Source organism: Coptis chinensis, chromosome 4, assembly GCF_015680905.1.
Source record: "Coptis chinensis isolate HL-2020 chromosome 4, ASM1568090v1, whole genome shotgun sequence".
NCBI lineage: Eukaryota > Viridiplantae > Streptophyta > Magnoliopsida > Ranunculales > Ranunculaceae > Coptis > Coptis chinensis.
Genome location: NC_141459.1, coordinates 101979077 through 101993325, shown reverse-complemented (window position 1 = coordinate 101993325; position 14249 = coordinate 101979077). Strand labels below are relative to the sequence as shown.

Below are 14249 nucleotides of genomic sequence, written 5' to 3'. Positions count from 1 at the left end.
AAAAAAAAGAGAATAAATTCGAAGGTAGATTCAAAGTATGGTACTATGTTTATTAATTCTCTCAGAGTTCATGTAATTTTAGGAGTGTTTTTGGTTTTATTGAACAGAGTACAAGTGTACAACCAAAATGTTGAACATGAAGTACTTTTGTTTATAGATTCCATATGGGGCCTGTTGCTGTTTGAAGAATGAAGAGCTGAATACAGCACAGCACTATAAACTAACTAGAAAAACTGACAAAAGGAAGAACAACGGTTCATACATTTTGAATACCCAAAGTAGAAAGTGTAATAATTCCAACCAATTTGTCTCGTGAAGGCTTGACCACTCTTGAGCTCCAAACGATCTCAGCTCTCATAATAAAGAATCCTCGTGATAAAGAGCTCTTAAACATCACGAGTTTCAACTCTAAATAGAAATGCTTCTCATATCCATTTTCAAATTCTCAACACCTTCAAATACCCCCAGAAGTCAATCAACACAGTATGCTATCCTACTCAACTTTACAATATTTACCTGTTCAATGGAACCCAAACTATACTATTCTCTTACCATTTTTTTCAACTTGGTTTGTCCACTCTTTGCCTCCAACTTGCAAACATACATTGTCCAGTTACACCCTCAAGGTATGACTAAATCCTCCTTCACTAGAAGACTTGACTGGCATCTTTCGTTTCTTGAACAAAACATTGCGTCTGAAGAAGACCCGCTTTCACGGTTTCTTTACTCTTATAGTGCTAGCATGGAAGGTTTCGCAGCGCGGCTCTCAGAAGATGAATTGAAGGCATTGCAAAGCATGCAAGATGTCATTGCAATTAGACCTGATCGGCTCCTCCAGATACATACGACTTATTCTTACAAGTTCTTAGGACTTAGCTCTGCCCCGGAGAGTGCTTGGTCCCAGTCTCGGTATGGTCAAGGAACAATTATTGGAGTACTTGACACTGGAGTCTGGCCTGAGAGCCCAAGCTTTAATGACAAACATATGCCTGCGTTGCCAAAGAGGTGGAAAGGAATTTGCCAGGAGGGAGAGAGATTCGGCTCTTCACTTTGTAATCGCAAGCTCATTGGAGCGCGGTTCTATACTAAAGGCCATCAGGCATCTTGGACCTCATCAACATCAACTTCCACTGTGGAGTATGCGTCTCCACGTGATGCACATGGTCATGGGACTCACACATCATCCACAGCTGCAGGAGCTTCTGTCCCCATGGCAAGTGTTTTGGGAAATGGGCTCGGTGTAGCTCGAGGGATGGCGCCAGGGGCACATGTTGCAATGTACAAAGTGTGCTGGTTCAGTGGCTGTTACAGCTCTGACATCCTAGCAGGAATGGATGATGCCATCAAGGATGGAGTGGATATCCTTTCGCTCTCGTTAGGCGGTTTTCCTATACCACTGTATGATGACAGCATCGCCATGGGAAGTTTTCGAGCTATGGAACAAGGCGTCTTGGTCATTTGTGCAGCAGGTAATAATGGCCCAATCCCAAGCTCGGTTGCTAATGAGGCTCCTTGGATAACTACTGTGGGTGCCAGCACTATTGATCGAAAGTTTCCTGCCATTGTGCGTCTAGGAGATGGTCAAATGTTGTATGGACAGTCCATGTACCCAGGAAATCGACCATCAAAAGGGGGGAAGGAGCTCGAGTTGGCCTACTTAACTAGTGGGAACAAGCTGTGGAGTGAATTGTGCCTCAAAGGCTCTCTTCCAACAGCTAAAGTCAGAGCAAAAATTGTAGTCTGTGATCGAGGTGTCAATGGAAGATCAGAAAAGGGGGAAGTTGTAAAGGAATCTGGGGGAGCTGAGATGATTCTAGCAAACACCGAGGTTACTCTGGAGGAAGATTCCATTGATGTTCATGTCTTACCTGCCACACTCATAGGCTATTCAGAATCTATTCGCTTAAAAAACTACATAAAGTCTACTCACAGACCAAGAGCTAGAATCATCTTCGGAGGAACGGTCACTGGGAAATCTAGAGCTCCAGCAGTTGCTTTGTTTTCTGCAAGAGGACCAAGTTTAACCAATCCCTCAATACTCAAGCCAGATCTTGTTGCTCCTGGGGTGAACATTATTGCTGCCTGGCCTCAAAACTTAGGTCCCAGTGGACTGCCACAAGATACCAGAAGAGTGAACTTCACTGTATTATCAGGAACCTCCATGGCGTGTCCCCATGTCAGTGGTATTGCTGCTCTGGTACAATCTGCTCACCCTACCTGGAGTCCAGCTGCAGTTAAATCTGCGATAATGACAACAACTGATGTCAAGGATCATTTTGGTGCGCCAATCATGGACGGCTCAAAACCCGCGGAAGTCTTTGCAATGGGAGCTGGTCATGTTCAACCTGAAAGGGCAATTAACCCAGGATTGGTCTACAATATTATGCCAGATGAGTATGTCACTCATCTCTGCACCCTGGGATACACAAAGTCACAGATTTTCGCTATTACTCACAGAAGTGTGAATTGCCATGAAATTTTGGCAAAGAACAAGGGTTTCAGCCTTAATTACCCTTCCATTACTGTAACTTTCAAACGCGGTAGGATGAGTAAGATGATTAGAAGGCGGCTAACTAATGTTGGCCTACTTAATTCCACATACTCAGTGGAGGTAAATACTCCTGAGGGGGTTACAGTAAGAGTCAAACCTCAGCGTCTAACATTCAGTCATCTCTACCAAACTATGACTTACAGGGTGTGGTTGACATCAAGCAAAAGGAAAGGTCTACAGAAGGTTACCCATGCTCAAGGACATTTGACATGGATACATGATCACCATAGTCACTACAGGGTCAGGAGCCCTGTATCTGTCACTTGGGCAGAAGAGTAATTTAGCAGTAGTGACAAAATTTTCAGCATTGTTTCCCTAAACTATTTTCTCAAAAGTTCGTTCAACACTCTGATCATCATTTTTAATTTTAGGCTCTTAGAGAAAGCTAAGCAGGTGGAAGAAGCTCGTGTGAAGCATCTTTATCATTCGATAAAGACCCGCGCAATTGTTATTATGATATATCAAGTTCTCCTAGAACTGTACCGAAGTCGCAGTTCCTTTGAACTCAATATACATTTCCCTGTCAAAGATTTCTCATTAAGCAAAGAGAAATGCATGAATTGTATGAATGTAACTCATAAATTAATTAATTACATAAATTGATCCTAAAACATAAATGTCCTCCAAACTTCCGCAGCCAATAAGGTATGCAATCATGATCAACAATGAAAACGAGGAATGGTTATGTGTCAACATGCCAAAGGGTTAGTAATACTGGCACAGTAGCGCCTTCGGACAAGGCTGGCATGTCAAATTTATTATAATTTTAGCAAAACAGATAATAATGTTTGATGTAAAATGAACTCTAAACAAACTGATATTTACGTATGTTAAAAAACAAAAATGTTCAACATAACATGTGAATGTCCTTCAAACAACTTCATTTCCATAACCTGCAAATATGGATTCTTGTTTTTGATTGGCGAACCAGAGTCAACTCCAGTGCTAGTCAGATATCAGGCACATGTACTGTTTAAAAACTTTGTTTCACAAAAAATAGTGAGAGTACAACTTCAAAGTGAGAAGTGATGAATCATGAATCATGATCTATCCGCTCCATAATTTACAGATCTCTATCCCAAGTGAATTTAACATCCAAAAAGTGGGAAATTAGGAAGTCCATAAAAAAAGGAGATGCAAATATGCAATGGCCAATGAGCATCAACCAAGCTTCTATGTAACAAAAATAACCTACATTGTAACACATCCAAGTGGAACAAAGAAAAGGAAGATTTACAGTGCCTCATTTTTTAATGAATTGCAAGCCATTGGCATCCGAGTATCGTTCCATGAACCTCATGAATCTGTCCCAGTCTCGTGGAGTCCGCATTATGTACTTGGCTTCTATTTTCGAGGGCTTTCCATTAATGAATTTAGCATTGACGTCAACCGACTGAAGAACCCCTTCCTCATCAATCATGTAAAATCCCGTGATTTCACCAAGTTCACCAGTTGAGTCAAAAACAGAGGGTTCCTCAAAGGTGAATATCGCCACACCATTTGTACCATCTCTAGATTTGGTTAGCCTCACGTCTGGTATTGTCTGTTCATCAGTTCCTTGGATGAACTGGATCACTGGTTTGGCCATCATCTTTATCGCTCCAGACATTTTGGAACTCCCTCTTAACAATACCCGTCGTGGATTTGGTAACTGCAATAATTGGCCATTGAATGAAGACTGTGCACTTTGACAAATAAGCCAAGAAGAAGATATAAGGCCTGCAAAACAACAATAACAAGAATACATATGCAAATAAAGTTAGCATGTAGAGAACTAGGAAATTTTCTTTGCAACTAAAGTTAGCATATGCTACTACATATGCTGGAGATTTCATGAGATGTTGCATATAGCTACAGAGCTACTGCAGAATGTATCTTATTTCATGTGATGGAATAAAACATCCTAATTGACCCAAAACATAACTTCAGAAATAGTTACCCTACAAAACCATGTCCAAAGAAAAAAGAGAAAAAGGTTAGTACTTCAATCATAAATGAGCGAACAAAATGTACAATCTGTCGGCACCATCAGGCAAAAATCTGTTTCCCCATTTGGCAAAATCCATATACTTTATCAAGGCATGTTGCCATCACATCTTAATGATTGCTGACCAATTAATCTTGTTTAGGTGGACATTCATCACGGAACATACCACTGTACATTGTAGAATGCTCATCAGTTATTCTCAGTGAAAAAGTTTAGCTCTGGCTTTCTTTCGTGAGAGATAGATTAGATACTGCTTCTATTGTGATTGGAAGGTAAAAGTCCTCCACCCCATCATTCTTACCATACTGCTCTTTGAAACTCTTGTGCATACTTAACCAATTATATACTTAAAGGTTTGCTTATCTACCACTCTACGTATGTGACTAATCTGGATATATTACACTTTTTATCTCATACAAGGGCGCTGAAATCCAGTTTGGAAATATTACGCCTCAAAGGATACTGTTTACTTGTGCTACAAAAATGGAGAAAAGGGATTTCAACTCCGCAATAAGAACGGTAAACATGTATGTCAATCAGATGGCAGGCATCTGCTAATACCAAAGCTTTTGCAGGAGTGTATGTTGGCTCAAAGTCATTAAACAAACAATCAACACTGAAGTGGGTTAGTTCGTATTAAAATGCTACTGCAACGGGAGAAGAACATTTCTTTTAGATTTGAAACAGCGGATTAAACCAGGAAAATGGAATGTTTGAATTGGTCTATATGACGATGCCATCCACTTTAACAAAGACTAGGTATGTAGTATGTACTTATCAACTGACATGATGAGTTAATTTATCAAATTCGATCCTTCACTTCTTCTTCTTCGTTGATTTTATACCAAATTCCCCTCTGCCAGATGGTGTCTCAGGCAGTTCAGGTTGGTCGCACAACATGTCAATCTTGATTCTTGACATGGTCTGGCAATATCACGCCATTCATTTTGAATCAAAATCCAGTGCTCCTATCTAGCCATTCCTTAGAGTTGTCAAAGATGAATCTTTGAACACATAATTTGGGAGCTCTAGTTCTCAAAGTAAATGAAAGTTGAACAAAACTAAAACTGGGACACCCCTACCATCAAACAGGTAGAACTATCTCTACCCAGCTGAGTACGTACTCATTCAACACAAACTTAAACGTGTGCTTTCATAAACATATAGAAAACAAATGAGTAATGCATATACAATGTAGTGACGCTATGAGAGTATAAGTATAGTAAGTTTAGAAAGAGACCTGTATGAGAGCGTTGCTGACGTGGTCGATGAGAAACTGGAGAAGAGAATCCAAGAGACTGCATTGTCGCCATAAGAAAGAGATAGAAAAATGGGGAAGAACAAAAACGTCTGATGTGGAAGGAGTCTGGTAAGATAGATAGTATATAGGAAGAGGATAGTTGAGTGGTGTGTACTAAAGACAACCATTCACTTCTTTCTGCTGCACACACTACGACAGTAGTGTACTAGTGTGGAATTGTGGATAGAAGTCTGATCTTCATACCACAAGTCGTACAAGTTAAACCTTGTGGTAACTACATGAGGATGCGTTATTTCTAATCTCGGGGTGTTATTTCTAATCTCGGGTGAGTGTGTGTTTGTTGTACCCAAGGCCCTCGAGATATATCGGATATATCGGATATCTTCGTTTTGGTGACCCGTCCAAAGTTTCTAAAAATCGGATAAGATATATTTTGGATATTTTGGATATCTCGCCAATATATCTTGGGATATATTGGAAATTTCAATAAATAATTGGTCAAAAAGTCAACCGATATATATCGATTATAATAAATATCGATTATATCGGGCGATAAAATTTTCATATCGGAAATTCGATATATCCCGAAAAAAGGGGTTCAATATTAGGTGGATATATTTAAAAAACGGATATCTCGGCGATATTTTGGGCCATGGTTGTACCTCCTGAAATTAGAAAAACTCCACCACCACATAATTAATTGCCTAGAAAAATTTTCAAACTATAAAACCAAGACACCCCCATTAAAAAGTAAACTTCTCACCAAGAATCTAGTAATTGGAAACTATACAAAAAGAAATACACATTAACTTAGAAACTAAATATACAGAGATATTCTAATAGCTTCTCACGTGAAATCTCTTTGTTATATTTAAAAACACTTTTACAACACAAAAAGTTCTGTAACATGCGTCTTTTGAATTGTGAAATAGTTGCGTTCATACCACATTCGAGAGCAACAATTTTTCTTGGAAAATAGTTATCTCGAAACAAGAAGTTATCAATATTTTGAGAAAATAGTAGTCAGGAGCTCTATGCTCAACAATCTTTATCTCCTTGATCATTTCCTCCATCATCTTCTTTGCTCATTAATCCTTTCTTTTCTTACTTAGCCATCCATTTCTCTGTCGTTTCTTTCCTTGCCAGTTGCCACATTATTGTAGTCATCCTTCTCACCTTCAAAATCACTAACAACTACCCAAAAAAAGTCTCAGTTACATACAACAAATTACATAAGATGTCTAGGAAATTAGAAATACAAGAATGAAAGTCTCAATTACATTAATTTTTCTATTTTCAAACCATTCCATCTAAGGGAAGGAGTGCCTAGCGGGACCCACAAAGATGCTGCAAATGTGGGTTGAGCAACAACAAAATACCCTGAAATGGCGATATCGGCTGTAAACACGAATGCAAGTACAACAAACGAAATCCAATCATGATGAGAAATCACAAAACCCATATACAGACCAATGTTATTGGAAAGTGCCAATCCGAAGTGGATATATATATATCCCTTAAAAAATAAATAACCTAACGCAAAAACAACTGAAATATGTGCAGAGATGATATATATCACCAATGTACTTCCCAAGTCCAGTTTGGCTTTACTCCGGTTCTCCACAAGAGTTTTCAAGGCGACCGTAAAGGCAAAATCAACACACGCCTTGACGAGAGAATGCACTATAGTCGTCCACAGAGGATTATTCCCGAATCTATTAAGGAGCGTTTTGGGAACAAATCAATAAAGTTTTGCCTCAACATAAAACACAGCAATTAGTGTAACTAGGATAATGCAGACAACAAGGAGAATAGTGAATCCATTAACATTTTGGTTCCAAAAGCCGTCCGTGTTGATAAAATAAATGATCATTAAACTTACGAATCCAACCAAATTAAATACATGAAAACCCTACCAAGTCATCATCCAATTACGACGAAAAGCTATAGCTTCAGTAGTAATCCATTTGCGAAAATATTCCACGTTCTTTACCGTCCACGTACGTAGCGCGAGATAATGTCCTTGAAAAGCAACCGACCAGTCGTGAAAAACGTTATCTAACACATTTGCTCTTGCCTTCCTCTACACACACCTTTTCATAATGTGTTTTCATAGCGTCACCAGGGACGGAGCCAGGATTCTAAGCCAAGGAGTGCGAGATTCAACAAATTGTTAAAGAGACAATTCAATAAATTGTTAACTTCCTATAATGTTATAAGTCTATATAACATTATATAGACATATAATGTTATATGTAACATTATAATATTATATATAATGTATAATATTATATAGACTTATAAAAGATTAACATTGAAAATAAAAAATTACCCTGTTTTGGTTTTTTTTAAGTGGAAATTTTATTGATAATGATAATGAGTTTTACAAATAATTAGGACAAGCGTGCAACAAGCTGCGCCGCAAGTCCTCTTTCTAAATTTGTGTTTTTTGTTTTTTGTTTTTTGTGTTTTGTTTTTTTGGGTTGAGGTCTGACCGTTTGTTTAAGAATTGAGAGTGAAATAACATTATAACATTATGTATAATGTATAATGTCATATAGACTTGCAAAAGATTAATATTGAAAATAAAAAATTACTTTGTTTTGTTTTGTTTTGTTTTTTTTACGTGAAAATTTTATTGATATTGATAATGATAATGAGTTTTACAAATAATTAGGACAAGCGTGCAACAAGCTGCGCCGCAAGTCCTTTATGAATTTGTGTTTTTTTGTTTTTTGTTTTTTGTTTTTGTTTTTTTGTTTTGTTTTTGGGGTTGAGATTTAACCATTTGTTTAAGAATTGAGAGTGAAAGAAAGAAAGGAGAGCATACGAGTTTGTTATGGGATATTAGAATTACAAAATTTGTCGGTTAGACTTTGGGCCTTTGTGCATACGAGGATGATTTGAAGAATATTTTAGGTCTTGCCATGCAGTTTCACGGTGTGCCAATTGTGCTTCTTGCTGATGTCTATTGCAAGGCTCAAAATATCGAATTCGGTGAATATTTCGGTGTACTCAAAAACCGATATATATTAGATATATCGAAAATATCGGATATATCTATTTTTTTTGTGACCAGTCCAAACTATCTAAAATATCGGAAATATAAGAAATATCGGTAAAAAAAAGGATACATTCTACTATCTAGGACATGGTTGAATTTGATATTGTACCTGGAAAGGGAAACAATAGAAGGAGGAAGGTAATCAATGTGAAGCTGATTTTCTAAACTTCAAGAGAGATTGTAAAATTTTTTGTTCTAGTTGAGTTTGAAAGCTATACATGTGAAGTTGGGCTTTCTAAACTTCAGGAGAGATTTTGTAGAGATCTTTTTTCTAGATATGTTTGTTGTTCTAATTTCGAGGGATTGTAAGTGTAACTAAAAAATCGTAATATCTTATATTTTCAATGAAATGTCCGGTATTGATGCGAAATTTCCGCTATTGATAATTTGGGTTTCAAATATAAGTATATTTTCTTCTCCAAAACGTTAGGGCTTACAAAAATTTGAGGCATGTTTGGTTAGGTTGATATTCCAGATATTCTAGTTCTATTGCTCTATAAATATTGACATGTTGTGTTCGATCTAGTTCCTTGGCAAATGTGTTTTTCATCGTTTTGTTGGGTAATAAGTCTTTTTTCTATATACTCCCTATCATCCAATTTATGTCTTTTGAAAAGTATTCAGACGTCCAAGTTCCAACATACTTCATATACTGCATTATGTTTGGAAGCCGTGTGGGAGTTTGGAAAATTAGTACTCTATTTGTATCGCCTAAATGCGGGTTATAGTAAATGTATGTAAGTTTGGTCAGTTTAGCAGGGAAACATCAATGTAATAAGTAGAGACTGTTTTCCCTGGATTCTGAGAATGTAGGTGTTTATATTTTCATGGTTAAATTTTTTGGCATATCTAGTATAATATGAGAGAAAGTTTGTAAGTCTTTAATGGAGTCCTCTCCATAGTTGTAGAAATAAAAACTTATTATTCTTCTTCTCAACCTGATTTTATTCTTCTTTTTTAGTTCATGCATCAAAGGATCATGAGCTAAAACCCTCTATTATTGAGGGTTAATGATGCTAATGTGAGGAGAAACTCCATTAATGGAGTCTTTCATTGCTTAGTTTTTCACAAGTTTGTTTTCAACATTAACTCCAAAATAGTTGATGTTGATAACAAGCTAGGACTTGTTAGGGTCTTCTAGAGATGGAATACCATATCAAGTCCTCATGATAGTAGGTTGTCTTAGAGATAAGATAAATCCACTAGGGATCAAACTTTAGTCTTATTCTTGAGTTTGTCTATGAACCTAAAAATGATTATAGTTTTTGTAATGAATTGATTAAAAATGGTAGTTATCCTTGCATGAACGGAGTTAACTCTTCACATTTTTTTTTCTCTATCTCTATTTCTCTTTATGTAAGTAGGTAAAAATCAAGTTTACGTAAATTGTAAGTTAGAATAAAAGTAATCCTTTGCTCATTAAGGTTTCTTGTGGTTATTTGAGTAAAGTTGTGAATAAGTGTTTCAATGTTAGGCATGAGACAAACCCTTACTCGAAGCTAATTTAAACACGAATCTAGAGTAAAGTACTTGATATAAGTATGAGTTGGAGTAACATCTAATTTATGTTTATTAGTTACAGTGCCTATAGCTGCTCCTAGTTTTGGTTTTGGTTTTGCTGGTGGATTTGATCGACCAATGGTTCCTGGATTCGGTGCTTCACAGAAAACTCATCCTCCTTCTACAGGTAATTAACTCAATTTCAATTAATATTCGTTTATTTATTGTTTATTGAAGTCAATTTATTCATTTATTTTCAATTTGAATGTGTAGTTATAGTGCCTATGGCTGCTCATCCATTTGGTTTTGCTGGTGCATTTGATCGGCCTATGATTCGTGGATTCCCTAGTTTTGCTCGGCCTTCACAGCTTGCTTGGCCTCATGCTCAACGGCCTCCTCCTCCTACTATACCACCACCGATGATGATTGGGAGAGTTATGTGGTACAATAACTATATATACTGATTCCAACCACGGCTTTATTGCACCTGAGGATGGCTCGAAAGGTATTTTTGTAGGGGGAGGGCTAAATCTAAAGTCGGGAGATGCCGTTGAGTTTCATGTTATACCAGGGAATCCAAGTCGTAGAGTAATAAATGTTAGGAGATTATAGTTCTTCTAACTAGTTAGGAGATTATACTTCACATTTCTATAGCTTTTATTGTTGTTGCTGTTGTTGTTCTAGTTCTAGTTGAGAGATTGTAAAGCGAAAATTTCATAGGATATTGTGTGAAATTTATAAAGTTTCATAGGAAATTTGTTGTTCCGCGAAATATCAAATTTTGAAATATATGTTAGGGTTACAAACCCATTCATTTTTCTGGTCCTTTCATCTGGCTTTTGATTGAAAGCACACTTCACTCATGTTTCCAAGTTTAAATCTAAAGGAATTCTTTGTGGCATCTAGTTAACATTTCTCACATGACTGTAGATTTTCTTTGTTTTCGGCTTCCAAATATGGTGGAGAACAACTCAATATTTACCATAATTCCTAATATTTCTGTGTTTATATTGGGAGCTGGTCTTTTCACTATGGGATCTACCAGCGGGCACTCCCCGTGGTTTGTAGCAGTTCCCTATTTGTTGGGGTCTAATGACTCTCAGATAAGATCCCATGTATTTTTCTGCACATCTCGAAGAACTCTGTGGCCCATATAACTTCTGCACTGGTTTGACATTGATCAAAAGTTGTGTACTTCAGGACATGGATTGTTGTGGTAATCTTTGCTTGCAAAGTTTGTTTTGAACGTTCTGATTGTAATGGTGTCCAAAAGATGAATATATTTCCCAAGGTAACATAAAAGAACTAATATATATATATATAAGTTCAGTTTTTGAGCGTCCCTCGTGGTCTTCGTGCAAAGGTGTACTGGTACAGGGGCACACCTTTAGTATTGCTAGGATGAAAGTGAAGCTAAGGATCTTGAATTAATTACTATAGGTATTATTACTAGATATGATGACTTTTTATTGTATTTGTTTGTATGATCTCCTCTAAACGATGCATGTATCAACAATGGTAGATGCTTTGGTGATGATTTATACACGATAGCATTCAGGCAGGTTCCTTAGCCGGCATGGTTAGGATGTACGCCACGTTATAAAAATTCTTTTTTTGTGATCTAACAATGCAATAATGCTGTAAGCCTGTAATTGATATGGTCACGGGTCACCTGTTAAAATTGTATCTGTATTTGAAACATAAGGTTTTGACTTTTCTTCGTTTTGTTGGGTAAAGTCTTTTTTCTTTCTACTCCCTGATTCAAAAACTTTGGCTTTTGAACTGTATGCATACTTACTTCACACACGGCATTGCTTTGGAAGCTGTGTGGGAGTTCGTGAAAGTAACTTACTTTCTCATAATTTTGCTCTGAGAATTGGATGTTGAGGACCATTGGACTCATTGAATTGCATGTTTTGCGGTGCTCCAAAGATGTGGTAAGGTGTCCCCATGGAAGATGCCCAGAAGTTGGAGGCTGCTATGAAACAGCATTTATCAGATTTATTTAGGTGCTTGACACGCTTGTGAGTACTACTCTCTGTGTGTCATCGTAATTAACAAGAAACATACATTTTAGGGAGTTTGCTATGGGCATGGATGTGTTCAACTGCTGTTGCTTAACCCTTTTGTGAATTTACTGGTGTTCTATGTGTTAATAGTATATCAGAATTTCATGCTAATGGAGCAAGAGTTAATTTTCCTTAATGATGCTCGTTTGGACCATAAGACAGTAAATCAATAGGGCGCCACTCATTTTTTTTCACCAATAAAGCATAATCTTTGTTTCTTATAATTGAATGAATTGATCCATATTCTCTTGGACTTTTATTTCTGGATTTGTTCAATTTTAATAGTAAAAGTTGAGATATTATTATCAGTGTTATAACATCGGCCTAGGCGGCAACCTAGATGAAGGTCTGTAGGCGATGCTTGGCTGACTTGCCTAACTAGTCAACAAATTGGTTGGGCCGACTAGGCAGTCTAGGACTCTAGGTGGATCAGGGGAAAAAAAAAGACATACCAACTAAAAGTGTAGTGCTAATGTCAATTAGTTGAAGTGGGAGATTTCTTTCTGTCAGACTGGCAGAACTGAGGTTAGAGATTATAAAGGAAACAGTATACACAGTAACTTTGCTAATTGAAACTTAGTCTAAGCAGGGAGTGCTGGCTAAATAACTAGAAAGCGAAAATTGATTCAGTTGATTTACAAGTCGAACGTTTGGAGTGATTCTTTTGTACTTCAAATTACTTTTAAGTACTAGGTATACACGAGCAGTATTTTGATTTAGTGAGAAGGGCTACAAAGGGAGTCGTCGGTATTTTGACCAATTTTACGGGGGTGAAATTTTGCTTATACCGTGTTTGATGTGAGAAGTTAAACCTCTTTGTTGAATGATAGGATAGCTATGCATGGTAGGATGACTCTGCAGATTAGGGATTCAATTAAGTCATTAAGATGCAAGCGTTGCCTCCTCTATGGCTCTATATATATGAGTAGGTTGGTGGGGTGTGTGCTTGTAATTTGCATGTATATTTAAAACTGTCGTTTTTGCTTACTACCCAGTCCCACTGATTAACAATGTGATGAACTCGTTTCGTCGTTGGCACAGGTAACACAGCTCACATTCCACTTTAACTTTGAAAGTATACCTATCCATCGTTCTGCTCAGAGTCCCAAGGAATTTGTTATCACGTTCCCTCATAGGCTGTAATTGTGGCTCCTCTTGATTGGTTGCGTTATGGGCAGCGTACTGTGGATCTTTATCGTGTGCAGTTTCGTAAACCGTTTCCAGCGATAAAATCTTATTTGGAGCAGCAAGGAAGTAGTGAGGGCAACTTCAAGTACCTGGAAAGAAAACTGTGGATAATTTACGTTGGAAAGAGTTCTGAAGGAACGAAGTTGTCCTAGCAAACACACTCAAGGTAATGTTATATTTTAGGTTTGATATAAATCTGTTCAAAATATATTGTTGTAGTGGAAAATAAGCATGTATTGCGGATATTTCAGTTTGTGTGTTCCAACATTGTGTAGTGACGCGTTGAGATGGAGTACACAAGGAGAGGAAATACTTATGCTCTTCATTGTCAGTGAAGATGGACAAGAGCTTCCATACAGCCAAGGGAAGGGAATGCTTTGTACGTCTGTGATCTTTATCTTTTTTTTTCTGGGTTCTGTATGATCTTTATCTCTCTGCAGTAAATTGTCAGTGTTGTCCATAAAAATTCGCATGCTGCAAAGCAGCTGTGTGCATCATGTTCTCTTAGTGAGAGAACTTTCTATTAGAGAAATCTTAACAATGTAATAGAGAAATCTTAACAATGTAATACTTTCCTCTTCCGTGACTTGAATATTCTTGTTGAGGCTTTGGAAGGGAAATTAAGTGCA

The 14249-nt window shown here is 37.3% G+C and overlaps 2 protein-coding genes and 1 long non-coding RNA gene across 3 annotated transcripts; 2 read left to right on the top strand and 1 right to left on the bottom strand.

Moving 5' to 3' along the window:
- Positions 1 to 508: 508 nt before the first annotated feature.
- On the top strand, positions 509 to 3134 carry SDD1 (Subtilase family protein). Its single transcript, XM_086604244.1, has one exon. The coding sequence runs from the start codon at positions 524 to 526 to the stop codon at positions 2828 to 2830; it is 2307 nt and encodes a 768-aa protein (XP_086460370.1). The 5' UTR covers positions 509 to 523; the 3' UTR covers positions 2831 to 3134.
- Positions 3135 to 3518: 384 nt separating this feature from the next.
- On the bottom strand, positions 3519 to 5986 carry PSB28 (photosystem II reaction center PSB28 protein). Its single transcript, XM_086558545.1, has 2 exons — positions 5779 to 5986; positions 3519 to 4270 (listed from the first exon to the last, which is right to left on the bottom strand). The coding sequence occupies exons 1-2, from the start codon at positions 5849 to 5851 to the stop codon at positions 3795 to 3797; spliced, it is 549 nt and encodes a 182-aa protein (XP_086414671.1). The 5' UTR covers positions 5852 to 5986; the 3' UTR covers positions 3519 to 3794.
- A 3738-nt stretch (positions 5987 to 9724) lies between these two features.
- On the top strand, positions 9725 to 14188 carry LOC147506368 (uncharacterized). Its single transcript, XR_015193705.1, has 4 exons — positions 9725 to 10550; positions 10637 to 12387; positions 13474 to 13786; positions 13896 to 14188. It is a non-coding gene; the product is annotated as an uncharacterized LOC147506368 (long non-coding RNA).
- Positions 14189 to 14249: the final 61 nt, after the last annotated feature.

Bases quoted from the DNA above. Each gene is read 5' to 3' on its own strand.
- PSB28 (XM_086558545.1), bottom strand. From the start codon at position 5,851: ATGGCGACAATGCAGTCTCTTGGATTCTCTTCTCCAGTTTCTCATCGA. The intron at 4,271-5,778 runs GTCTCTTTCTAA...GTTGTTTTGCAG, and splicing joins TCAGCAACGCTCTCATACAG to GCCTTATATCTTCTTCTTGG.
- SDD1 (XM_086604244.1), top strand. From the start codon at position 524: ATGGAACCCAAACTATACTATTCTCTTACCATTTTTTTCAACTTGGTT.